General features: G+C 44.1%; 2 protein-coding genes across 2 annotated transcripts in view; one reads left to right on the top strand and one right to left on the bottom strand.

Moving 5' to 3' along the window:
- LOC309395975 (uncharacterized protein) overlaps window positions 1-21,347 on the bottom strand; it is a gene marked incomplete at its 5' end in the record, with an annotated part of 30,909 nt that extends 9,562 nt beyond the window's left edge. Inside the window, 3 exons of the mRNA XM_081960687.1 lie at window positions 1,133-1,157; window positions 2,833-3,233; window positions 21,306-21,347. Coding sequence (XP_081816813.1) covers window positions 1,133-1,157; window positions 2,833-3,233; window positions 21,306-21,347 — 468 coding nt within the window. The remainder of the gene's footprint in view (window positions 1-1,132; window positions 1,158-2,832; window positions 3,234-21,305) is intronic.
- The window catches only part of LOC309396045 (uncharacterized protein C8orf58 homolog), a 110,839-nt gene that overhangs the window by 49,890 nt on the left and 35,365 nt on the right, over window positions 1-25,584 (top strand). The window lies entirely within an intron of this gene.

The raw sequence follows: 25,584 nt of genomic DNA, 5'->3' as shown, positions 1-25,584 counted from the left end.
AAATTTAAAAAATTAGCACAAAAAAAGAATATCAGATCGGTATCAAAGGACATTGCATTCTATTTTTGCACACAGGCCTTAAAATACCATTAAGAGCAATCTTCCCTGCAAGACAGTTCACAAACACTCACTTAATATAATACAATACATTACAATACAACACAACCAACACAATAGCAGAGTTGGAAGGGACCTTAGAGGTCTTCTAGTCCAACCCCCTGCCTAGGCAGGAAACCCTATACCATTTCAGACAAATAGCTATCCAACATCTTCTTAAAGACTTCCAGTGTTGGGGCATTCACAACTTCTGGAGGCAAATTCTGTTCCACTGATTAATTGTGCTAACTGTCAGGAAATTTCTCCTCAGTTCTAAGTTGCTTCTCTCCTTGATTAGTTTCCACCCATTGCTTCTTGTTTTGTCCTCAGGTGCTTTGGAGAATAGTTTGACTCCCTCTTCTTTGTGGCAACCCCTGAGATATTGGAACACCGCTATCATGTCTCCCCTAGTCCTTCTTTTCATTAAACTAGACATACCCAGTTCCTGCAACCGTTCCTCATATGTTTTATCCTCGAGTCTCCTAATCATCTTTGTTGCTCTTCTCTGCACTCTTTCCAAAGTCTCCACATCTTTTCTACATCGTGGTGACCAAAACTGAATGCAGCATTCCAAGTGTGGCCTTACCAAGGCATTTTAAAGTGCTATTAACACTTTACGTGATCTTGATCCCTCTGTTTATGCAGCCTAGAACTGTGTTGGCTTTTTTGGCAGCTGCTTCACACGGCTAGCTCCTATTTCAATGGTTACCCACTAGGATTCCAAGATCCCTCTCACAGTTACTGCTATTGAGCAAGGTACCACCTATACTGTACCTGTGCATTTCATTTTTCTTGCCTAAATGTAGAATCTTACTCTTTTCACCATTGAATTTCATTTTATTAGATGGTGCCCAATTTATTTATGATTTATGATCCATCAATTACATTTTCACATGGGAACAGCTATTTTTGGCCAATAGCAAAATTCACAGCCCAAGTTCCTTCTTTGTACTTCCATGCTATATGTATAACTGGAACTTCTAGCGTCATTCATCCAACACTGTTCTGATATGCCAGTAATGAATTCAGAACTTACATTGTCCCGTTGATGGCTGGATAACCTGTAAGAGATTATTAGTCAGCAATGAGCAAATACAGTCCATAAAGCGAATGCTAAAAATTGAACCAGGAAATCTGCACTGCACAAGCATTACAACACATGCTGGCTAGAAGGGGCCCAGTGCAGATTTCCTGCAATTAAGAATTACAACTTTTTATAAGATTTAGTACTACTTTAAATATAGGCGCACAAGCTATCTATGCAATATGCAGTTCAGTTGATGGCATCTTTAAGAATCCTATAAGAGTAAATGGATTTTCCAAACTTGGGGGTTCATTTATGAATGGGGTGGTAAGACCATCTCTATTCATTTCTTGAGACCAGTTTTTTCCCAATTTTACTCAAATTAGTTATCAGTTATACATTAGATGTGCTGTGGAAGGGGGTCAGATTTGATTTCTGTGCCCTGCAGTACAAAGCATACATAAATAGAATTTATTTATTGGGGTTTTTAAATATTGTGACTTTTTAATTGTTTTAATTGTTAATTGTTTAATTGTTTTTTAGCTATCAGCCTACCTCCTCCTTGTATACGTTTTATATACGTCCTTGTTATATGTATGTCCTGTCCAGATTTGTATTGTATTGTATTGTACTTTGTATTTTATTTGTTTTATTGTACGCCGCCCCGAGTCCTTCGGGAGAGGGTGCGGCTTAGAAATAAATATTCTATTCTATTCTATTCTATGTGTGAATCAGGCAATGAAAAGTGAATCTCCATCTGATAAAGAGGGCCAGGAAACGAAACAACCACATTTCACCCTGTGTGGTTTCATCTCTAGGCCATCCCTTGCACGCTCATTCTTGGGAGCTCATCTACCAAGACTTCCTCAGATCTCACTCAGGACAATCCTGAGCCCCTGATGGCTTCAACCAGGCTGAATTTTGAATCCTGTTAGCAGCTGGGGCAATTTAAAAAAAGCTTTATAATCAATCTAATTGAAGGAGGCCAGCAGCCCAGGTGCCTCAATCTTCTTTTCTCTTAGCCCTATTATTCTCCCACCCAATCATTTGCTGCTGATGGAAAATGGGAATAGTTGCAGCCAAGGTCTCTGGAAGAGGCACGTTTTTGCGCCCTTGATTTAGCCATCCCATGCGCCTCTCCCCCGCTTCTTCTACTGCTCTGCATGGAATGGCCTTCCCATCTTTAAAGCATGCCTTTATTCACTTTAGACAGACAGACAGACACAAACAGACAGATATATGAGATAGATAGATGATAGACAGACAGACAGACAGACAGACACACACAGATAGATGTTAGATAGATGATAGATAGATAGAGAGAGAGAGAGACAGACAGACAGACAGACAGACAGAGACAGACAGAGAGAGAGAGAGAGAGATACATACAGATATAGATATATGCCTTTATTCATTTATGAAATATTCGCTTATTTTATATGGATCAGCCGCCCATCCGCAACCGAGCGGCTCCGGCGTCTTCCAGCAAGAGAAAAGCTACCCTGAAACTTTACAGGAAACCGGGGGGGAAGCAGACCCACCCGCAGGATCGCCGCCCAGGCTCCCTGGCTCCCTCCGGGGAGGCAGCGGCGATTCCAAGCGCTCGGCCAGGAAGGGAGCAGTCCCGGGCGCGCTGCACGGGAGAGCCGGGAGTCCGGCAGGCAAAGCTGGGCAGGGGGAAAAGGCTGCCCCGAAGGCGACCCCACACTCACCGCCGGGGCTGCAAGGAGGCAACCGGTAGCCTGGGAAACATCCCGAAAGGAGCGAGGCGCCGCCGACGCCGCTTCCGACTCCGCCACCAATGCGCCGCCGAGACCGCTGCAAAGCCCGAAGCGAGCCCCGCGCGAGAGGAACCACGCGAGCGCTTCCAGCCGCCCCTCCGGCCGTTCGACCTGCTAGGCGGAGCGCGCGGGGCGTTTGCTAACGGGAGGGGCTCCCAGGAGGCCGCCAGGAGACGCCCCCACCGCCCCGGAGGAGTCGAAGGCGGCAGGGGAGCCAGGCGGGCGGGCGGAGGAATGCCGAAGGAACTCCGTAGGGCGTCTCCGCCGCGGTCCGGGACGGGGTTTTCGCTCCGCGGCGAGCGTCCCGTGCCTCGGGTGCCCTCCCTCCTCCCCTTCCTCTCCCCCCTCTCTCCTCTTCTCCTCCCCTTCCTCCTCCTCCCCTTCTTCCTCTTCTTCTTCCACCCCTCCTCTTCTTCCTCCTCTCTCTTCTTCCTCCTCCCTCCTCCTCTTCTTCCTCCTCTTCTTCTTCCTCCACTTCCTACTCCTTCCCCCCCTCTTCTTCCTCCTCCCTCCCCTTTCTCTTCTTCCTCCTCCCTCCTCCTCTTCCTCTTCTTCTTCCTCCTCTTCCTCCTCCTTCCTCCCCTTCTTCTTCTTCCTCCTCCTTCCTCCCCCTTCTTCCTTTTCTTCTTTCTCCTCCCTCTTCTTCCTCCTCCTCCTCCCTCCTCTTCTTCCTCCTCCTCCTCTCTTCTTCCTCCTCCCTCTTCTTCCTCCTCCTCCTCTCTTCTTCCTCCTCCCTCTTCTTCCTCCTCTTCCTCCTCCTTCCCCCCTCTTCTTCCTCCTCCCTCCCCTTCCTCTTCTTCCTCCTCCCTCCTCCTCTTCTTCTTCCTCCTCTTCCTCCCCCTCTTCTTCTTCCTCCTCCTTCCTCCCCCTTCTTCCTTTTCTTCTTTCTCCTCCCTCTTCCTCCTCCTCCTCCCTCCTCTTCTTCCTCCTCCTGCTGCGCTGAGCGGAGCCCGAGAGGTTGCACCCTCCGCTTCTGCTGAGCCCGCCCGGGCAGCCCGAAATCCCGGCAGAGGCGCGCAAGGAGAGGCGCCCTTCCCTCCGCCGCTTAGCCTGGCCTGGAACTCCCCCTTTGGCGTCTCTTCTTTTCCTGCGCTGGGAAAGCGAGGCGGCTCAGGCGAAGCTCCATCCCCAGAAGCCGCCGCCCGGAGCCAAGAGGAAAGTTCGCCTTGGCCCCGCGCCTTTCCCGCCCTTCGCTGCCCCACCTGGCGAGGATGAGGAGGCGAGCGCCCGAGAGGCGAGGAAGCCTTTCCAAATGAGGAGGGGACGCGCTAAGCCGGAGGCTCTGGGGCAGCTTCCATCGGAATAGAGCTGGAAGGGACCTTCAGAGGGCTTCTAGTCCAACCCCCTGCTCAAGCAGGAGACCTTCTACGATTCCAGACAAAGACTTCTCCAGTCTCTTCCTATCTCCAGCGATGAAGCACCCACAGCTCCTGAAGTCAATCGCTTCCGATTTCTGGAAGTGATAGCATTGCTGGCCAAGGACTAAAAAAACCAGCAGCATCCTTTGCAAATTGACTAAAAAGATTTTTAATCCGTTTATTCATCAGACACGCATTCCACTTTCCCTCTAAAATAAACACTCCCTTCCCCCTTCTACCTTTCCCGGAAACTAGCTTTGACACAACCCAACATCCTCCGGTTGTGCTGACTACAATCCCCATAGTCCCCAGCTAAAGGCCAGATTGAGTCCAGGTAGCCTTTCGGACTGGGGGCCCTTCTTTGTCGCCACCTGTTGCCGAACTGCTGGAACTCCCATTCCCATGCAAGGCAGTCAAGGGCAGGAGAGGAACCAGGGAACTGAGTTCTAATCCTGCCTTAGGTGTGGAAGCTGCCTGGTGACTTTGGGCCACTCAAGTCTTTCCCAGCTCAGCTCCTCTTAGGGGGTCGTTGTGGGGGAAAGGAGGAGGATTAGATATGTTTGCCACCTGGAGTTATTTTTTAAAAATAAGAAAGGCAGTTTTTTCTCCTCTGTCTCTCCCACAAACAGACCATATTTAAGCCTGAATTGTTTTGCTTCCCTCCCCACCTGGAAAGGTTAGGTGCCCTCCAAAGCCTGTTGGGTGAACATTGCCAATGTTTTCCTTATTAAGTCCTTCTATGCAACCCATCCACTCAATGCACTACGCACAGAGCCCAATCCTTAAAGTAAACTGCCAGTGAACTTAATCTAAGAATATTATACTCCTTAAAATTGTTTATAGCGCTGCCCCACTCTTTCCAATAGAACTGTAGGAAGTTATCACCCAGCCCTCTCCCAGAAAAATGAAATATCCTAGGAAATATTGAAAATCAATCAATCAATCAATCAAAAGGCAGAATATTATATTTTCCTGGATGTGAAAAAAGGGAGAAACACATTTTAAACACAAAGTAAATTCCTACAGCTTCCAGCCCATCCCCACTTTGTCAATGGGCCGTTAAGAAGACCAAGCCAGTCCACTTTACATAATAAACAGTTCTCCTCTTCAACTCCAGAGTGATGGGATAAGGCAGGATAATATAAGCCTTTATTCAACTGACCACATGGCATCTGAACTCAATCAAACCTGGATTCAAAACAGCCTAGAGGGTTGCCCTTGCATGGGCCCATGTGAGTCTGACAACCAATCAGAATACATTTCTTACGCAGGAACAGGAAACAGAGAGGTGGGACTAAACAGGTTATAAAAAGCCTAGCAAGCCCCTCCATTTTCCCTTCTCTTCCTTTTGCCTTCTCTTCTTCTCCACCAACATTGAAGCGTGTGATCACCTTTTCTGTTCAGGACTCAAGCCATGCGGTCCTGTCCACCATTAAAACCATCTTTCCAAGCAGCCTCCATGTCTCCAGTGTCTTTTTCCCCACTTGGAGCCGAACCCAGAAGGACATTCCTTCCAACAGAACCATCCCTATTTTAAGGCAGAGAAGCAGAAAGAGCACACACAAACACACACCACACCCCCCAAAGGACTCAGTTATAGAGATAAAGTCAAGTATAACCCTTTGGGATCCAATATTTCCATCTGGGAAGATTTCTCTGCAGCTGATCTCCAAAAGCTTTTCCATTCCTGCTTTTACCTCCTGCTTTCCCAGCCTGGGGCTGCTTTAAAGGGACCAAGCCCCACCAGATGCTTTTCTAGGATTGCTCCTAAAAATTAGGGGGGGGGGGGGTATCAAATAACTGCCTGGGCTGCTTTTTGCAGAAAAAGCCTCTCGGCCTGCCTGATCTGATTCCTGGGTAACTTACTTGTCCTCGTCCTGTAGGGACAGGCAGGCTCTGAATAGAAGAGAGAGTAGCTTCAAAAGTCTGCTTGGCTACAAAGCTTTCCTTGGCTAAGCCCAAACACAAATGTGAGGCTCCTTTGGAGTTTGGTGTCTTGAGAAAACCCAGGGAAATGCAGACATTGTAAGAGTCCCTATCTGCAAAATCAGGGCAATTACGACTGATGATTTATTTCCACTACACAATGACTGCCAGATTAAAAATGGGGAAGGGAAGTGATAAGGGCAATAAATATGTATATTTAGTTCCCCCTGCCCTACAAAGGCAACATTGGGTGACCTTTGTCAAGCACAAAGGAGGAAAGGGTCTTCTCCATGGGGGGCTCAGAAGGTTGTCATGAAAAGGCCAAATGAAAGGATCCAGAGCAGTGGTGGGATTCAATTTTTTTTACTACTGGTTCTGTGGGCAAGACATGACTTTGTGGGTGACTTTGTGGGCGTGGCAGGGGAAGGTTACTGCAACATCCCCCATTCCCTCCCTACCCCATTAACCTGCTTTCCAGCTCCATTCTCCTGTTCAGGGCAACAAAAGAAGATCAACTGGGAGGCAGCGGGGGTGGGGCCAGCCTAGTTGCCAGTTCTCCGAACTACTCAAAATTTCCGCTACCGGTTCTCCGGAACTTGTCAGAACTGGCTGAATTCCACCTCTGGCCCAGAGCTCTGCAGGAGCTCTTCCTTTCCTTTAACATCTGGCTCCAGGAAAGTCTGGGTTACAAGACTCCAGAGGTGGCCAAAAATACCCTTTTCCTCCCCCCTGGAATGTTAGCAATCCAGTCCTTCAAGGAAAGGCTCCCATTTGAAAGCCTCAACTGGCAATTCTGACCCAGATCCAATGGCAACCTCATGTGGTATAAGGAAGCAACCCACCCCACAAAGTCAACAGCAGTTAAGAGATAATAGGTGAAATTAAAACCCTTTCCTGCATGTTGTGCATTAGGGGCACAGCGGCTAGAAGGCAGTTTGCCAGGCAACTCTGCAGGCTGCCAGCAGTTCGATTCTGACCGGCTCAAGATTGACTCAGCCTTCCAACCTTCCGAGGTGGGTAAAATGAGGACCCTGATTGTTGGGGACAAGAGGCTGACTCTGTAAATTGCTGAGAGAGGGCTGCAAAGCAGTATATAAGCCCAAGTGCTCTTGCTATTGCAATTGAGATGGTAGACAATTCATAGATTGTCCAAATATGCTTCCCCCCCCCCCCCCAAAGGCAACTGCACTTCCTTGGTTTTTATTTTTTCTTTGAAAGCATTTCATTTCTCACCCAAGAAGCTTCTTCTGTTCAAAATGAAACAAAAAGGAAAGCCAGTTGCCTCTTTTTGGGACACACACACACACACACACACACACGGAACAACCTGGATGATTGAGAATCTCCATAGACATTAGATTCAAATATTTTCTGTCTTTGCCTTTGTACCTGTCCTGTCTACCTGCCTGTATGGCTCAATTAGCCAAACCTGTGGCACAGTATTAGTAAGGATTAGCACTGTAAATATTTCAGTAGCTCTGACACTCAGCCAGCCCTTCTCTCTCAGCCCTAAGAAGGAGGCAATGGCAAACCACTTCCCCAAAAATCTTGCCAAGAAAAGTGCAGGGATTTATCCAGCCAGCCAACAGGGAAGACACTAATCAGGTCTGAGCAGAAACTTTATTGGAATCTAGCATTTCCTTTAGGCTCTTGTGGGTTTCTGCTTGGGGTGAACTAAGGATAATCCTTCCCCCCTCCCCCAAATACTACATACAGGTAGTCCTTGATTTACAACACTTCACTTATTGACCATTCAACTGAACAAGGGACTTATGACCTTTTTCACACTTACGACCTTTGTGGCAGCCCATGACAATGGGATCAAAATTCAGCTGCTTGTCAACTGACTCATATTTATGACAGTTGCAGTGTAGGTTGTGTGTATGTGTGTGCATATTTCAATTGCTATATACTAGTTTTATATATATATATATATATATATATATATATATATATATATATATATATATATATATATATATATATATATATATATATATATATATATATATATATATATATATGTATATATAAAACTAGTATGTGGCAATTGAAATACACACAATATGTTACTAGTATGTAGCAATTCAAATATACATACATAGTATGACTTTTCAAAGACTTTTCAGGCGCTCCGCTCCGCTGAGGAAACATCTCCGTTCCCAGCCGAGCTGGTGGAGCGCAGGCAGGTGTCGTTGCTTCGCCAGGGGCGGGGCAAGACTGTACTTCCGGTTTCAGCGCCGGAAGGGAGCGCGAGAGCCAGGTGGAGCGCTGAAAGGGAGCGCGCAAGCCAGGTGGAGCGCTGAAAGGGAGCGCGAGAGCCAGGTGGAGCGCTGAAAGGGAGCGCGCAAGCCAGGTGGAGCGCTGAAAGGGAGCGCGAGAGCCAGGTGGAGCGCTGAAAGGGAGCGCGCAAGCCAGGTGGAGCGCTGAAAGGGAGCGCGCAAGCCAGGTGGAGCGCTGAAAGGGAGCGCGCAAGCCAGGTGGAGCGCTGAAAGGGAGCGCGCGCGATCCGGTGCGATCCAGCAGGAACCCACCACTGATACATACATACATACATACATACATACATACATACATACATACATATATATATATATATATACACACTGTATATATATATTGTGTGTGTGTATACATATATATTGCTAACCCATGTATAACATGCCATATGCTAATTAACTATCACAGTAGTGTAGGAAGTTAAAACCCACCCCTCTCCGAGAAAAATGAAATATCCTGGGAAATATTGAAAAGGCAAAATATTATATTTCCCTGGATCATAAATGGAGAAACATGTTTTTATGCAGGAAGCAGATTCGCTCTTAATAGCTCCCACCTTTGTCAATGGGCCATTAAAAGGCCTGAGCCAGTCTGTTCTATATAACAAAGATCTCCTCTCCTTCAGCTCCAGGGAGATGGGATTAAGGCATGATAGTATTAGCCCTTTACCCATCTTGCCACAGGGCACCTGGGAAGAAGCAATGCTCAAACTTGGACTCAAAGCACAGCCTACAGAGTTGCCTCTGCATGGCCCCACGGGGGTCTGACAACTAATCAGAATACAAGATCAAGGTCAAAGGCCAGAGAGGGCATAAAACCAGGGGCTTTCAGCATCTTGGTTTCTTTTCTTCTTCACCCAACATCTGGAAGCATGTGATCCCCTTTTTCTGTTCAGGAGATCAAGCCATTAAACCATCTTTCCAAGCAGCCTCCATGTTTCCAGTGTCTTTTCCCCCCCACTTGGAACTGAACCCAGAAGGACATTTCTTCCAACAGTAGTGTGGTTCCATTATCAATCACAATTCCTGAACCCAGGATGCAAGCAGAGGCACCTAAGCTGGCTGGGGAATTCTGGGAGTTGAAGTCCACAAGTCTTAAAGTTGCCAAGTTTGGACACCCCTGAGCTAAGTCAACGGGGAAGGCAGATTCACTTAACAACCCTGTTACATAGCAACTGCAGGGATTCACTTAACAAATGCGGCAAGGAAGATTGTAAAATGGGGCAAAATTTGCTTAACGAATATCTCACTTAACAACCAATATTTGAGCTCAATTGTGGTCGTAAGTCAAGGACTACTTGTATGGCAGTTCCGAGTAAGGTGGTAGTTGTTTGTTTGTTTGTTTTTTGCAAATTCAGAATACGAATGATAAATATTATTATTGTTGTTGTTATTGTTCTTAATTTTGATATTCTATCCCTTCCTAACTACACACCAAGCTAAACCCTCAATACAGACCAACTTTAAAAACCAGGCAGAAAACCAAACAGAACAGAAAATAAATAAAAACAGGACAAAGGACAAAGGAGTTAAGGAGAGAAAGCACGGGGGAGGGGGAAGGAACTCTTTTGAGAATAAGAGATTTCTCAGCTCTTCCATTGGAGGCTCGTTTCTGATGGTTGTTTGCTTATCTATATTTTGAGCAACATGGAGCTTCTTCGGGAGTCTGGAAGAGCCAGGATGAGCCCTGGACCCCCCCAGTCTTCTGTTTAGCAAAGGTTTCAAAGAATGAGGATGGGGAGGGGAGACAGACAGAGGAGCAGATAAGATAAGAGGGGAAAAGACGTGCTGGAATCCACCTGCTTGTCTTCTCTAACCAACTCTGACAAACAGGAATCTGCTGCAGGCAGAAAAAAAGAGGATGAGACAGAGAAGATCTGGAAACTTCATTTTTAACTACTTGGAGTAAAGTTTCAGGATTCACTAAACCATCCTCCACCTCTGCAGCACTGCCTGGATTAAACCTTTCCTTTTGTTATGCTGACCCAGCCACTGGGCTTTTAAAACCATGGTTTGCCTTGTGCAAAGGAAGCTAAGGTAAAAGGTAAAGGTTCCCCTCACTTATATGTGCTAGTTGTTCCTGACTCTAGGGGGCGGTGCTCATCTCCGTTTCAAAGCAAAAGAGCCAGCGCTCTCCAAAGACTTCTCCATGGTCATGTGGCTGGCATGATGAAATGCCAAAGGCGCACGGAGCACTGTTCCCTTCCCACCAAAGGTGGTCCCTATTTTTCTACTTGCGTTTTTACTTGCTTTTGAACTGCTAGGTTGGCAGAAACTGAGATGAGTAATGGGAGCTCACTCCTTTACGTGGCGCTGGGGATTCGAACCCCCGAACTGCCAACCTTTCTGATTGACAAGCTCAGCGTCTTAGCCACTGGGCAGATGGGAAGGATGACTTCTTTCTGTTGAGTAGTGATGACTTAATTGCAAGCTTGTGCCCTAATGAAAGGAGTCTGCAAAGAAGGAAGAGTCACAAGGCTTTAGGAGAAATGGGCAACCCACACTGTGCCTCCTGTGTAAATAGAATGCAGCTACTTTCAAAGCAACGCATGGTAAAGCATTCCTGTTGGTGTCAGAAGAGTGCCATTGCCCCTCCCTCCTATCCATTACAAAGCACACCATTCCTCATTCACAGGGACAAGGGGGAGTCCACGAGGAGCCTGGGAATCCTGCCATGCAATACAATCCGTCATAAAGGCCAGGAATTACCTCTTAAGAAGCCTCCTGTTCTAAACTTGGATTATTGAAGTGCCACCTTTATAACCAGCTGCGGTTCCTTCTTGTAGACTTGATGAAAGAGAGATCTCCAATTCTCGCCTTCTATTGGTTCTATGGGGAAAAAAGAGAACTGGCTATATTGATCCATGGAATAGGGACTAAGCAGTACATTATTATTATTATTATTATTATTATTATTATTATTATTATTATTATTATTATTATTATTATTATTATTATTAATGTTATTATTAATGTTAATCTTTGGTGAGATTCACTGCCTTTGGGGATGGTTGGTAGCTCAACAGCTCGAGTCCTAACCAAGGACCTAGGAACTGTTAAGGTAACGTCAAAGGATACAGGTGAAACTCAAAAAATTAGAATATCGTGCAAAAGTTCATTTATTTAAGTAATGCAACTTAAAAGGTGAAACTAATATATGAGATAAACTCATTACATTCAAAGCAAGATAGTTCAAGCCGTGATTTGTCATAATTGTGACAAATTATGACTTACAGCTCATGAAAACCCCAAATCCACAATCTCAGAAAATTAGAATATTACATGCAATCAATAAAACAAGGATTGTACATAGAACAATATCGGACCTCTGAAAAGTATAAGCATGCATATGTACTCAGTACTTGGTTTGGGCCCCTTTTGCCGCAATTACTGCCTCAATGCGGTGTGGCATGGAAGCTATCAGCCTGTGGCACTGCTGAGGTGTCATGGAAGACCAGGATGCTTCAATAGCGGCCTTCAGCTCTTCTGCATTGTTCGGTCTCATGTCTCTCATCTTTCTCTTGGCAATGCCCCATAGATTCACTATGGGGTTCAGGTCAGGCAAGTTTGTTGGCCAATCATGCACAGTCATTGAATCAGGTTTTGGTGCTTTTGGCAGTGTGGGCAGGTGCCAAGTTCTCCTGGAAAATGAAGTCAGTGTATCTATAAATATAAATAAAATAAAATAAAATACATATAAATAAAGATCATCTGCGGAAGGAAGCACTTTTTGAAGTTTTTTTGAAGTGCTCCAAAATCTCCTGGTAGATGGCTGCATTGACCCTGGACTTAATGAAGCACAGTGGACCAACACCAGCAGATGACATGGCTCCCCAAATCAACACAGACTGTGGAAACTTCACACTGGACTTCAAGCATCTTGCAGTGTGTGCCTCTCCATTCTTCTTCCATACTCTGGGTCCTTGGTTTCCAAATGAGATGCAAAAGTTGCTCTCATCAGAAAAGAGGACTTTGGACCACTGAGCAACAGACCAGGTCTGTTTTTCTTTAGCCCAGGTAAGACACTTCTGATGTTGTTTGTTGTTCAGGAGCGGCTTGACAAGAGGAATACGACATTTGAAGCCCATGTCCAGAATCCGTCTGTGGTGGCTCTTGATGCACTGACTCCAGCCTCAGTCCACTCCTTGTGAAAATCCCCAACACTTTTGAATGGCCTTTTCTGACAATCCTCTCCAGGCTGCGGTCATCCCTGCTGCTTGTGCACCTTTTTCTTCCACACTTTCCCCTTCCACATAACTTTCTATTAATGTGCTTTGATACAGCACTTTGGGAACATCCAACTTCTTTTGCAACTACCTTTTGAGAATTTCCCTCCTTATGGAGGGTGTCAATGATGGTTTTCTGCACAACTGTCAGATCAGCAGTCTTTCCCATGATTGTGATTCCTACTGAACCAGACTGAGAGGCCATTTAAAGGCTCAGGAACCCTTTGCAGGTGTTATGACTTAATTAGCTGCTTAGAGTGGGACACTTTGAGCCTAGAAAATTGCACTTTTTCACAATATTCAAATTTTCTGAGATTGTGGATTTGGGATTAGCTATAATCATCACAATTATGACAAATCATGGCTTGAACTATCTTACTTTGAATGTAATGAGTCTATCTCATATATTAGTTTCACCTTTTAAGTTGCATTACTGAAATAAATGAACTTTTGCACGATATTCTAATTTTTCGAGTTTCACCTGTATAAGCTGTTTCGATTTTTCTTCCAGTAGCTTGTCAGCTCCATGCCCTGGTTGCCTAGCAGAGGGAGCTGAGCCCTGTAGCTCATTTTGTGCAGAATGCCCAGGAGCCATAGCATCCAACGGAACCCTTGTTAATGCGGGCGACAGTTCAGCCGGCATAAATTTCATTTTTCTCGTATTCACCATGTTTGAATGGGTTGTGAAGCAAATTTTGTCTGGTCCTTCACCTAAGACCTATCTGATATGGTTGCACCTGTTCAGCATAGCCCTTAGGATCACTAGAGCGTGCAAGCCCCTCCACCACGACAAGGGTTGTTGTTATTGTTATTGTTGTTGGCATGTGAGCCTTTGCAGGAAACAACTTTGTTTGTTCTGGTCGGTTTAAACTCTGAAGCTCCGTTTTGACTCTGTGCTCTGTGTGGCTTTGCAAAGCTAATTTCCAATTAGGTCTTTGGCGGCATTTTAAGGGAGATAAAGGTGGGTGCTTATCAGCCTTATCTCAAAATACTTTTGCAGACTTCTGTCGGACTCTTTACAAACTATATGTGACTCATTACATTGAAGTAAAAAGAGGGTTTTGGGGACTAAGTGTGTGCTTTTTACTGTCTCAGGAAGCCTAGGTCAGAACACATATACCAGTGAAACATGGACACTAACCTCACAATCTATACAAAAGCTGTGAGTGACACAAAGAGGCGTGGAAAGATACATGCCCGGCAACCCAAGACAAGATAGAAAGACCACCTGCACATGGAATTAGTAATACAGTCTTAGTAGGTAATATGACAGTGTTGTGGGAATTAGTTGTTCAGAAGAGTGACAGCATGGGTGGAAAAACTGTCCTCGTATCTTGTTGTTTTGGTGTGCAGTGCTCTATAGCGTCGTTTTGAGAGCAGAAGTTGAAACAATTTATGTCCAGGATGTGAGGGGTCTCTAGATATTTTCACGGCCCCCTTTTTGACTCGTGCAGTGTTACAGGTCCTCGATGGAAGGCAGGTTGGTAGCCATTGTTTTTTCTGCAGTTTTAATTATCCTTTGAAGTCTATGTCTGTCTTATTGGGTTGCAGAGCCAAACCAGACAGTTATGGAGGTGCAGATGATTCTGTAGGTTCATGTTGCATATCACAGATTTTTATGTCCCAGACTTAAGTCTTATTTGTACCGGAGAGAACTGCAGCTCTCTAAGGAGTGGGGCAACATGCACAAAGTCTTGGACCACAGTCTGCACTCACCAACTGCACATCCTAGAGTAGTTTGGAAGCAAGTCATGAGATCAGCATTGGTAGAGATAGGGTGCTCTTTCCAAAGTCTATGATGAAAGGCTAGTTGTGCAAGCCAAGGGAGTCGGTACCATTCAACGCAGCTGAACTCCGGTCTCTCCCCTTCGCTTGCAAGCTTTGAATGCGGAGAATGTGCCGACTGCATTCCCAAACATGCTGGGCTGCTTGTTTCTGTGGTGCCTTCATGGCAGGAATGCTGCTTAGAACAGGTTGGGTGGTACCCAGAAGGCCTTTGTTTGTCTTGCTCAAAAAGGATGGATGTCCTCTTTTTTGTCTTTTCCAGGCAGTGAGGACTCCCACCCACTCCATTTCTATACCTCCCAAAACATTCCAGACACGCCAAAGACCTCAAAACATCGGATGAATGGGCTGGGCAAGAATTGCTGGCCCAAATTATTAGGCCACCCCCCAAGAGAAGACCGATTTGAAAGCTTCCACTTTTTCCTCCATCCTGGAATGAAAGAGAGGGCCTACAACAGTTCATGTAGTGACTGTTTAACGTTACAGCAGCGCTGAAAAAAGTTGACATGATGGTTTTTCACACTTACGTCCATAGCAACATCCCCATAGTCATGCAATCAAAATTCAGATGCTGTTCTGACTAGGCTCCCCGTGAGCATGAAGGAAATTCCTGCAGCATCCTGGGGTTACCTGATCAGCATTTGCAACCTTCCCAACTAGCATCAATGGGAAAAGCCACATTTGCTCAATGGCCACATGATTTACTTAACAACTGCAGAGATGGCAAAAGAGCCCATAAAATCACTAAACAAAAGCCTTGCATAGCAATTGAAATTCGTGTCCCAGTTGTGGTCACAAGTCAAGGACTGTCTTTGCATTTCAAACTAACTTGCATCTTGGTTTTTTTTTGATATAATTTAAAAACAGGCAATTCCTGGAGTTCAAATAGAGATTGTGTCTCAAGGTTACCTTATCAATTCGCCTTATCAAGATAATCCAGGGAACAAAGAACTGGAGGGAGGTGAGATACCCATGATTCAACTTTAATGGAACCATTAACCACGTCCAAGAGACCTACTTAGCTGTCTCATAATCTGTACAGGCAGTCCTCGATTGGTAACCATTCATTTAGTGACCATTCAAAGTTACAACAGCACTGAAAAAAGTGACTTATGCCCATTTTTCACACTTACCTTTTTTAAAAACAAGATTTAATGTACATTTATTCTTAACATGTGGAACATATAAGTTTTATAGTGAATAAATGATATTCATTAAGCCAGAGGAAAAGGAAAAATTTACGGTACATCAAGTTTTTTTGTATTTTTTAAACTACATTATTTTGAAATGCAAATGTGTATTCTTTGCAATGAAAAATCTTTGAAGGTGTGTTTTCTTTTTTTCCCCATATATGTATTTTTTTCTGTAGATTGGTAACCATTTTCTTAAATCAAATGTACGTAGCCATTTCCACATCTTGATTTATAGAGTAAGTTGTGAGCAATTGCTCTCCCGAAATAGAGCATGACTTTATACATACAGAAACTTGTACATTACCCTCATGGTGTTTTTTTTCTTAGTTTTTGGAGTTATAGCCCAAAGTAAATAATAATAATAATATAACAACAACAACAACAACAACAATAATAGCCCTTCCGAGGAGCTTAACCTTGTCATGGTGGAGGGGCTTGCACGCTCTAGTGATCCTAAGGGCTATGCTGAACAGGTGCAACCATATCAGATAGGTCTTAGGTGAAGGACCAGACAAAATTTGCTCCACAACCCATTCAAACATGGTGAATACGAGAAAAATGAAATTTATGCCAGCTGAACCATCGCCTGGATTAACAAGGGTTCCGTTGGATGCTATGGCTCCTGGGCATTCTGTGCAAAATGAGCTACAGGGCTCAGCTCCCTCTGCTGGCCAACCAGGGCATGGAGCTGACAAGCGACTGGAAGAAAAAGCAAAAAATCTGGACTAGGGAAGAAAATATCTCTATTATGGAAGCTTACTATCAGTCTGAGCCAGAAAAACGTGGATTTCAAAAACGAATGTATCAGATTTGGAAGGTGAACCACACGGACTATGATATCAGTGAACAAAGGCTAATGGACCAACAACGCGTAATTCTGAGCCACAAATTTTTCACTACTGCAGAATTAACAGGAATCGAAGAGAAAGCAACTAATGGTCCGAGTATACCAACAAAGAAGAGTAACATCATGACAACTGGAAGGACATTTTTGATCCAAAAAGATAAAGAAAAAGGAAAGGACCCTGGAAACTATGGGCCAATCACCTGTTTGCCAACAACATACAAACTCCTTACTGGTATCACTGCAAACCAAATTTACAGATACTTGGAAAGAAATGACTTGCTTCCTGTAGAACAGAAAGGATGCTGCAAAACTTCAAGAGGAACAAAGAACCAACTGCTGATTGACAAGCTAATCCTAAAGAATTCAAAGAAAAGATGAACCAAGCTGTTCATGACTTGGATAGACTATAAGAAAGCGTTTGATTCCGTTCCCCACAGCTGGATCAAGAAATGTCTGAAAACCTTTGGCATGAGCAGCAACATACAAAAATTCATGGAAACTTCAATGAACCTCTGGAAAACGAAGCTTATGGCTAATGGAGAAGAACTGGGTGAAGTTGAAATTAAACGGGTCATTTTCCAGGGTGATTCCCTTTCACCCCTACTTTTTATACTCTCAATGCTACCACTACCATTTTGAAGAACTTGCAAAGAAAGGACTGAAAATTTCACACTTGGTGTAAATGGATGATTTGAAGCTGTTTGGTAAAACAAAAGCTGAACTGAATTTATTAACTGAAAGCACAAAAGAATTTACCCAAGACATTGGTATGCAGTTTGGAATTGACAAAGGTGCAACAATGGCAACCAAGGCAGGCAAGGTCCTAGAACAGCAATGGCAAACCTTTTTTGGCTCGCGTGCCATAAGTGGAGGGAGCGCAGGGGGGTCGTGTGCGGGCGTGCCGCACCCATAATGCAATGTGCAAACCCCCCCAGTGCGCATGCGCGCACTACAGACGCTCCCCCCATTTTTTTTCATGCTTTTTTGCCCTCCCCAGGCTCCAGAGGCTTTATAGGAGCCTGGGGAGGGCGAAAACAGCCTTCCCCGCCCCCCAGAAGCCGTCCAGAGGCTTCACAGACCTTCAGGACACTTTCCTGAAGCCTCTGGAGCAGTCAAAATGACCCTCCAAGCAAACCGGAAGTCTGTTTCTGAACTTCTGGTTTGCCCATAGGGCCATTTTTTTGCACCCCGGAGGCTTCAGGGAACCTCATGAAGCCTCCGGAGAGCCTCCGGGGGGGGAGGCTCTTTTAGCCCTCCCCAGGCTCCTATAAGGGCTCTGGAGCCTGGGGAGGGTGAAAAATGGATTTTAAAAAGGCTGAACTCAGCTGGCCAGCGTGCACATTCACGTGCCCTGACAAATGACTCCGCGTGCCACCTGTGCCATAGGTTCGCCATCACTGATGATGGAATACAACTTGAGAATGAAGAAATGATAAAGGCAGTAAAACCAGAAGAAGGCTACAAGTACTTGGGGGTTTTAGAGGCCTCTGACTTAATGTATAATAAAGTCAAGGAATTAACCTCAGCCAAGTACATTCGACGAATTCGCAAGATATTAAAGTCCAAACTGAGTGGAGGAAACATCATAAAAGCCATAAATACTTGGGCTATACCTGTAATTCGATACTCTGCAGGAATAATTGACTGGACCCAGATGGAATTGGACAATTTGGACAGAAAAACAAGGAAGCTTATGACAATGAATCATGCTTTGCACCCTAAAAGTGATGTTGACAGATCAGAAGAGCAGAGGGTGGTTGAGGACTCCTACAAGTAAAGCAGACTGTGGAAGAAGAAAGAAACAGCTTGAATGATTACATCCAGAAAAGTGAAGAACCAATGATTAAGAAAGTAAATAAAGGAGACCTTTTGAAGACAACTAAGTTAAAAGCTGAATATAAGAAAGAAGTAATTGAGAAGCGAGCTGAAAATTGGAAAAGCAAAGCTATGCATGGCCAATACTTGAAAAGTATTGAAGGCAAAGCTGACCCAAAACTAACTTGGAATGGGTTAAGATCAGGAGTACTGAAAAAAGAAACAGAAGGCTTTATTTTGGCAGCTCAAGAACAAGCCTTAGCCACAAACTGTATGAAGGCAAAAATTCAACATGTTGCCACCAACAGCAAACATCGCCTCTGTAATGAGAAAGATGAGACAGTCGACCACTTGATCAGCGGGTGCAGCAAAATTTTACAAACTGACTACCTACAAGGCCACGACCGCGTTGCTAAGATTATTCACTGGAAATTATGGCAAAAGTTTGGATTTGAGTACAGCAAAAACCACTGGGATCATCAGGTTGAGAAGGTTTTAGAGAATGAGAAAGTCAAGATCTTGTGGGACTTCAGAATCCAGACTGACAGGCACTTGGCCTACAATACACCTGACATAGCAATAATTGAAGGGAAAAAAGTATGGTTCATTGATATTGCAATACCTGGTGATGCCCAAATTGAAGATAAACAGCAAGAAAAAATCACAAAATACTGGGACTTGCAAATTGAGGTTGAGCAACTGTGGAAAAAGAAATCATGTGTTGTCCCAATTGTAATTGGAGCCCTTGGAGCAATATCTAAAGAGCTACCTCGCTATTTGGAAATTCTAAATTTATCGGACTTGAACATTCTGACTCTACAAAAAAACTCCCTACTTGGAACAACTAATGTCCTCCGACGTTACCTTAACAGTTCCTAGGTCCTTGGTTAGGACTCAAGCTGTTGAGCTACCAACCAGCCCCAAAGGTTGTGAATCTCACCAAAGATTAACCACATCATAATAATAATATCGAAAATGAGAAGGTGAAGATCTTGTGGGACTTTTGAATACAAACAGATCGTCATTTGGAGTACAACATGCCAGATATCACGGTTGTAGAGGGCCGAAGTGTATAGTTTATTGATATTGCTGTTCCTGGAGATGCCAGAGTCGAAGAAAAAGAAGTAGAAAAATAATGATAATATCGCGACCTGGCCATCGAAACTACACGGCTATGGATGAAGCATGTAAGAGTGATATCCATTGTCATCGGGGCACTTGGCACCATGTCCAAGCATTTTACAAGATACATCCACAAATTGCAGCTTCCTGCAATAACACCAACGGAACTGCAAAAAACTGCGCTACTCCGAACATTGTATATTTTAAGAAGGTACTTGGTTGATACCTAGGCCGCTGGCAGCAACCCGTATCAACCATTAGCACCAGTGACTGGTATTTGTAATGCATTTTTGAATGTTCTGTTGGCTGACTTTCATGTTTAATGAATAAAGTAAATAATAATAATAATAAAATTAAGTCTACCATCACTTGTAGTTACCATATCATGAAAAAAATAAATCCTTGTACTTGTTTTATTTATTTTTTAAAAAGACGAGAGTATGTTTAATGTACAACTTCTATATACAACACTGCCTTTAGGCAATAAAAATATTTTTAAAAATGATTTAAAGGAATTGTTGCACGCTTACCTTCGTAGCATCCCCACGATCAGGGGATCAAAACTCAGAGGCTTGGCAACTGATTCAAACGTTGCTCGTAGTGTCCCAAGGTCACATGATCCCCCTTTGTAACCTTCTGATGAGCAAAATTAATGGGGAAACCAGATTCACTTAACAACCGTGTTACTGAGTTTATCAACTGTGGCGATTCACTTAACAATGAAAGGTCGTAAAATGGGGACAAAGGCACTGCACAACATGTAGGAAAGGATTTTATTTCACTTATTCATTGCTGTTGACCTTGTGGGGTGGGTTGCCTCCTTATACATCAGGTTGCCATTCGATCTATTCACTAAGGCTGAGTAACTATTACTATTAGTCTTCTCATCGTTCCTATCACCCATCTCCTCCCACTTATGACTGCAGGACTGTAACTTTGTTGCTTGTATCCTTACGATTTATATTGATATTGTTTCCTGATTGCTTATTTGTACCCTATGACTACCATTGTACCTTATGATTCTTGATGAATGTATCTTGTCTTTTTATGTACACTGAGAGAAGATGCACCAAAGACAAATTCCTTGTGTGTCCAATCACACTTGGCCAATAAAGAATTCTATTCTATTTCTTTTTCTTTTCTATTCTTATCCTATTTCTCTATTCTATTCTATTCTATTCTATTCTATTCTATTCTATTCTATTCTATTCTATATTCTATTCCTATTCCCTATTCCTATTCCATTCCTATTCTATTCCTATTCCCTATTCCTATTCTATTCTTTTCATATTCCCTATTCCTATTCCTATTCCTATTCCTATTCTATTCTATTCTATTCTTTGCTTTATCTCCTTTTTCAGAATTCTTTTACTTCCAAGGAAGCTTTGCCCACCAATGTTGATCTTTCCTTAGAGATGTGAAACAACTGGGGAGAGGAATAAAGAAGTGGCCAATAAAAGAATTCTACTCTATTGTATCTAGGTCCAAATTACCGGTTGTGGCTTTCAAATGAGAGCCTTCCTTTCAGGGACTGGATTGCTGACCTTCCAGGGGGAGGGAAAGGGGTATTTTTGCCCACCTCTGGAGTCTTGCAATCCGGACTTTCCTGGAGCCAGATGGGAAAGAAAAGGATCCTTTTATGTGGCCTTTTCATGACAGTCTTCTGAGACCCTCATGGAGAAGACCCTTTCCTCCCGCCCTCTCCCCCCCCCGGCTTCCATTCCACCCGGGCGGGGTGGGGGTCTCCTGGCGGCCCCCTGGAAGCCCCTCCCGGCAGAAACCGCCCCGTGCGCTCCGCCTGGCGGTTGAACGGCCGGAGGGGCAGTTGGAAGCGCTCGAGGCGTTCCTTTCACGCGGGGCTCCTTTAGGGCTTCGCAACGGTCGCTGTGGCGCATTGGTGGCGGAGTCGGTCGGTAGCGTCTCGGCGGTGCTTCGCTCCTTTCCGAGATGTTTTTCAGACGGGGCGTCTACCGGTTGCCTCCTTGCAGCGTCGAGGATGAGTGGGGGTCCGCCTTCGGGACAACCTTTTCGCCCGGCCCACCTTTGCCTGCCGGACTCCCGGCTCCCCGGTGCAGCACGCCCATGGTTGCTGCTGCTCCCTTGCCGGCCGAGCGCTTGGAATCGCCGCTGCCTCCCCGGAGGGCGCCAGGGAGCCTGGGTGGCGATCCTGCGGGTGGGTCCGGTTCCCCCCCCCCCGGTTTCCTGTCAAGTTTCAGGGTAGCTTTTCTCTTGCTGAAAGACGCCGGAGCCGCTCGGTTGCGGATGGGCGGCACATCTATGTAAAATAAGTGAAGATAGATAGATAGATAGATAGATAGATAGATAGATAGAGAGAGAGAGAGAGAGAGAGAGAGAGAGAGAGAGAGAGAGAGAGAGAGAGAGAGAGAGAGAGAGAGAGATATGGATGGATGGAGAGAGAGAGAGGGGGGAGGATGGATGGATGGATGGATAGATAGGTGATGGATAGATTTATACCCATATCTATCCATCCATCTATCCATCCATTCATCCATCTATCTAATAAGTGAAAGAGAAAGAGAAAGGATGATGGATAGATATCATCTATATCGCTCTCTATATATCTATCTCTATATATAATAAGTGAAGATAGATAGAAAGAGGGGGGATGATGATGGATAGATATCATATGTATATATTAAGTGAAGAGAGAGAGAGAGGATGATGGATAGATGGATAAATATCATCTATATTTACCTATCTATCTAATAAGTGAAGAGATAGATAGAGAGGGGGGAGGATGATGGACAGATATCATCTACATATCTCTATCTCTGTATATCTATATAAAATAAGTAAACATAGATAGAAATACTGATACATGGATAGATACTAGATATATATATATATATAGAATAAAGGCATGCTTTAAAGATGGGAAGGCTATTCCACACAGAGCAGTGGAAGAAGCGGGGGAGAGGCGCATGGGATGGCTAAATCAAGGGCGTAAAAATGCGCCTCTTCCAGAGACCTTGGCTGCAACTATTCCCATTTTCCAGCAGCAGCAAATGATTGGGTGGGAGAATAATAGGGCTGAGAAAAGCAGATGGAGGCACCTGGGCTGCTGGCCTCCTTCAATTAGATTGATTATAAAGCTTTTTTTAATTGCCCCAGCTGCTAATAGGATTCAAAATTCAGCCTGGTTGAAGCCATCAGGGGGTCAGGATTGTCCTGAGTGAGATCTGAGGAGGTCTTGGTAGATGAGCTTCCAAGAATGAGCGTGCAAGGGATGGCCTTGAGATGAAACCACACAGGGTGAAATGTGGTTGTTTCGTTTCCTGGCCCTCTTTATCAGATGGAGATTCACTTTTCAGTGCTTGATTCACACATGTATGCTTTGTACTGCAGGGCACATAAATCAAATCTCGCCCCCTTCCTCAGCATATCTGCTCCAGGATTGCATGGAGGAGGAAACACCTAAAGTCCCCTAAAACAGGGCAAAGATGCTGCAGTGTGTGAGCACAAATTTGATTGATGTATTCCTGTTTAAATGCCCCCCTGCCCCATCTCAGGAAAACTGTGAATCTGGGTTGCGCACAACAACTACAAAATGTTATTTTAAAAAACAAGAAATCCGAAGAATTAAAAATTGTGATTAAAAGGCAAAGCGAGAGCAGCAGATCTTAACTACAATGGAGCCACCACAGCAACTCACCAGTTTCTTATGCTCCCCCTCCCCCCCTCCCCAAGTCTGATGGCATAAGTTACATTTCTGGAAAATCAACAGGGATGGAGCCTCCCTCATTTGGGAGGGGGCCCCATGATCTATAAGGTGGGTGCATTGGCAGGAAAGCCCATCTCCTATGTCCCACCCAATATACCTCTTTTGACAGGTGTGATTTGTGGCATGTTTTTTCCTGCCAGTTTGCTGGGTTCAGCTGGAAAACAGCTGTTTTCTTTTTCTTTTTAGTGGGAATACAAACATTTTATTTTGATGATCTAATATGGAAAAGAAACAGCCTTTTCAAAACAGTTTGTGGGGAGAGAAAAGGGGGTGGGAGTTTAGGCCACAATCAATCATCTGGGGATCAAAGTTTTGAGACGATCCTTGTGGTTGGATCTCCAACCATGGGACTGGCAGTCTACTAACTGCTGTCAAGGAAATCTGGCTCCAACTTCATCTTCCTCCTATTTTCTCCTGTGAGGTGTATTGATCTGAGAAGAACTTGACTGACTCCAAGTCACCCAGCTGTCTTCCATGGCTGAGGCAGGACTAGAACTCACGGCCTCCCGCTTGTCTAGCCTGGCACCTTTAAACTGGCCTTCAAAGTAGAACCAACTGGCAGTTGTAGGTTAGGCTAAGAGAGAAGAGCCAGCGTGGCAGATGAGGGATTAAAACTTTCATCTCCCTCCCCCCCGCTTCCTCCTCCTCTTCCGTCATCATTGTGCCATGACTTCCTTTGGGGAAAATGTGACTAGAGAATACAACAAAACATTGTTTAAATTGTTGTTCTCCTTTAAAAGGCAATCCACTGAATGTTGATGAGGTTCTGGATGAGGCCTCCACAGGATGCAGTCAAGGAACCTCGGTTGGCAGCATCTTCAAAGAGGAGAATACAAAAGAACAGGTGAGAGTTGGGAGATGCCACTTGGCCTAAGCTGACCTGAGGAGTTTTCTGAAACTGCTCTGGTGGAGCAGGGGCAGCTGGGACTGGAAATGGAGGGGCTTTGCGTGGGCATTCCTGGTGATGGGCATGGTCAGAGAGCCAAGGATCATTATTAGATTGGTCTTCCCTCTGGGACTACTCAATCTCTCCTCCCACTAGCCAGGTGGGTTAGATTCGTATGGGAGATACTCTTGAATTCCACCTGTGAAGATGCCTTGCATCATTGCCTCTTGCTAGAGAGTCCCCATGTCTTCACCTTTCAAAATCCCTGCATTCTATCGATGGAAGTTTTGTGAACATTTTTTACTTTTTAAAGTGAAATTATTGGATTTTCTTCTTCTATTTCTTTTTTTACCTATGGATTAAATCTTTTCCTTTATTTCTACAATACTGGTTGGGATAGATTATTTATTTTCACTTTGTTTCGATTAAGAATTTTGTTTCTTCTAAACCTGAAACATAAAGAAGATATAAAAGGAATATAAAGAAGGTAGTAATTTTAGAGGGAAAAGAAGTTACACTGCCACTTGGAGGTTGGGGGTTGAGACCTGGAAATATTGCTTTTCCTTTTTTCCCTTTGATCATTTTGACCTTGCACTTCAAAGGCTTCAGCTTGTTTATAGAGAACAGCATGGGTTGTTTACGCAGGTGCTCTCTGGATGCTTGTTGGTAGCTGGAAAGAAGTGAAAACAAAGATTTGTTTTTAAACTAGAGTGGCAGTGTTTACTAATTGGAAGGATGGCACGACATCAAAAAGAAACCATAACATTACAACAGATTATGCTTGGAATTCAAAAATTATTAGAAACAACAGAGAGAATTGAGAAGAGATGGGAAAATATTGAAAATATAAATTTTAATGTGGTAAAACCTGATGGAAAAATGGAAGATATTCAGCAAATGGAAAAAGTGGAGGCTAGAGTCCTAAAAACCCAAGGGAAAAATGAACAAAGAGGCAAAAGAACCGTGGATATTGACAGTGAACTGAGTGTGGTTGGAGATGGAAAGAGTGGAACAAGGAAAGGGAAGATTGATGGAAAGGTGCTTTGATTTAGATTTAGGTATAGAAGAAGAAAAAAGAGAAGAATGGATGGATTTAAGAAGAGAAACTTTGACAAAAACTCTACTGATAACCAAAGATAAGGTGATTAAAGAAGCTGATGAAGGGTTTTGAGATTTTACAAGATATGTAACAAGCAACAAATTGTGAAGAGAAGTCCAAACAAATTTGATTAAGGAAATAACCAGAAGACTAATTCCACAAATGGCAAAAGAAATAGGACTGCACTATTACTGGAAAGACACAGGTTGAGATATGGAAATCAATAATAAAACACTAGTTAAATTTAGTTAAAATTAGAGCATTATGTTAAAAACGTAGTGATAATGGATAAAGTTAGATAAATAATTGATAATGATAACAATGTATACATATGTATTGGTTTGATAAGAAGAAATTTGGTATAAATTTTAAATGGGGAAAAAAGGGGAAAAGTAAGTTAAACTT

This window comes from Natrix helvetica, assembly GCF_964273705.1.
Source record: "Natrix helvetica genome assembly, chromosome: 8".
NCBI classification, from domain to species: Eukaryota; Metazoa; Chordata; class Lepidosauria; order Squamata; family Natricidae; genus Natrix; species Natrix helvetica.
The sequence above is the reverse complement of the archived record's forward strand: the minus strand, read 5'-3'. Positions and strand labels throughout refer to the sequence as shown.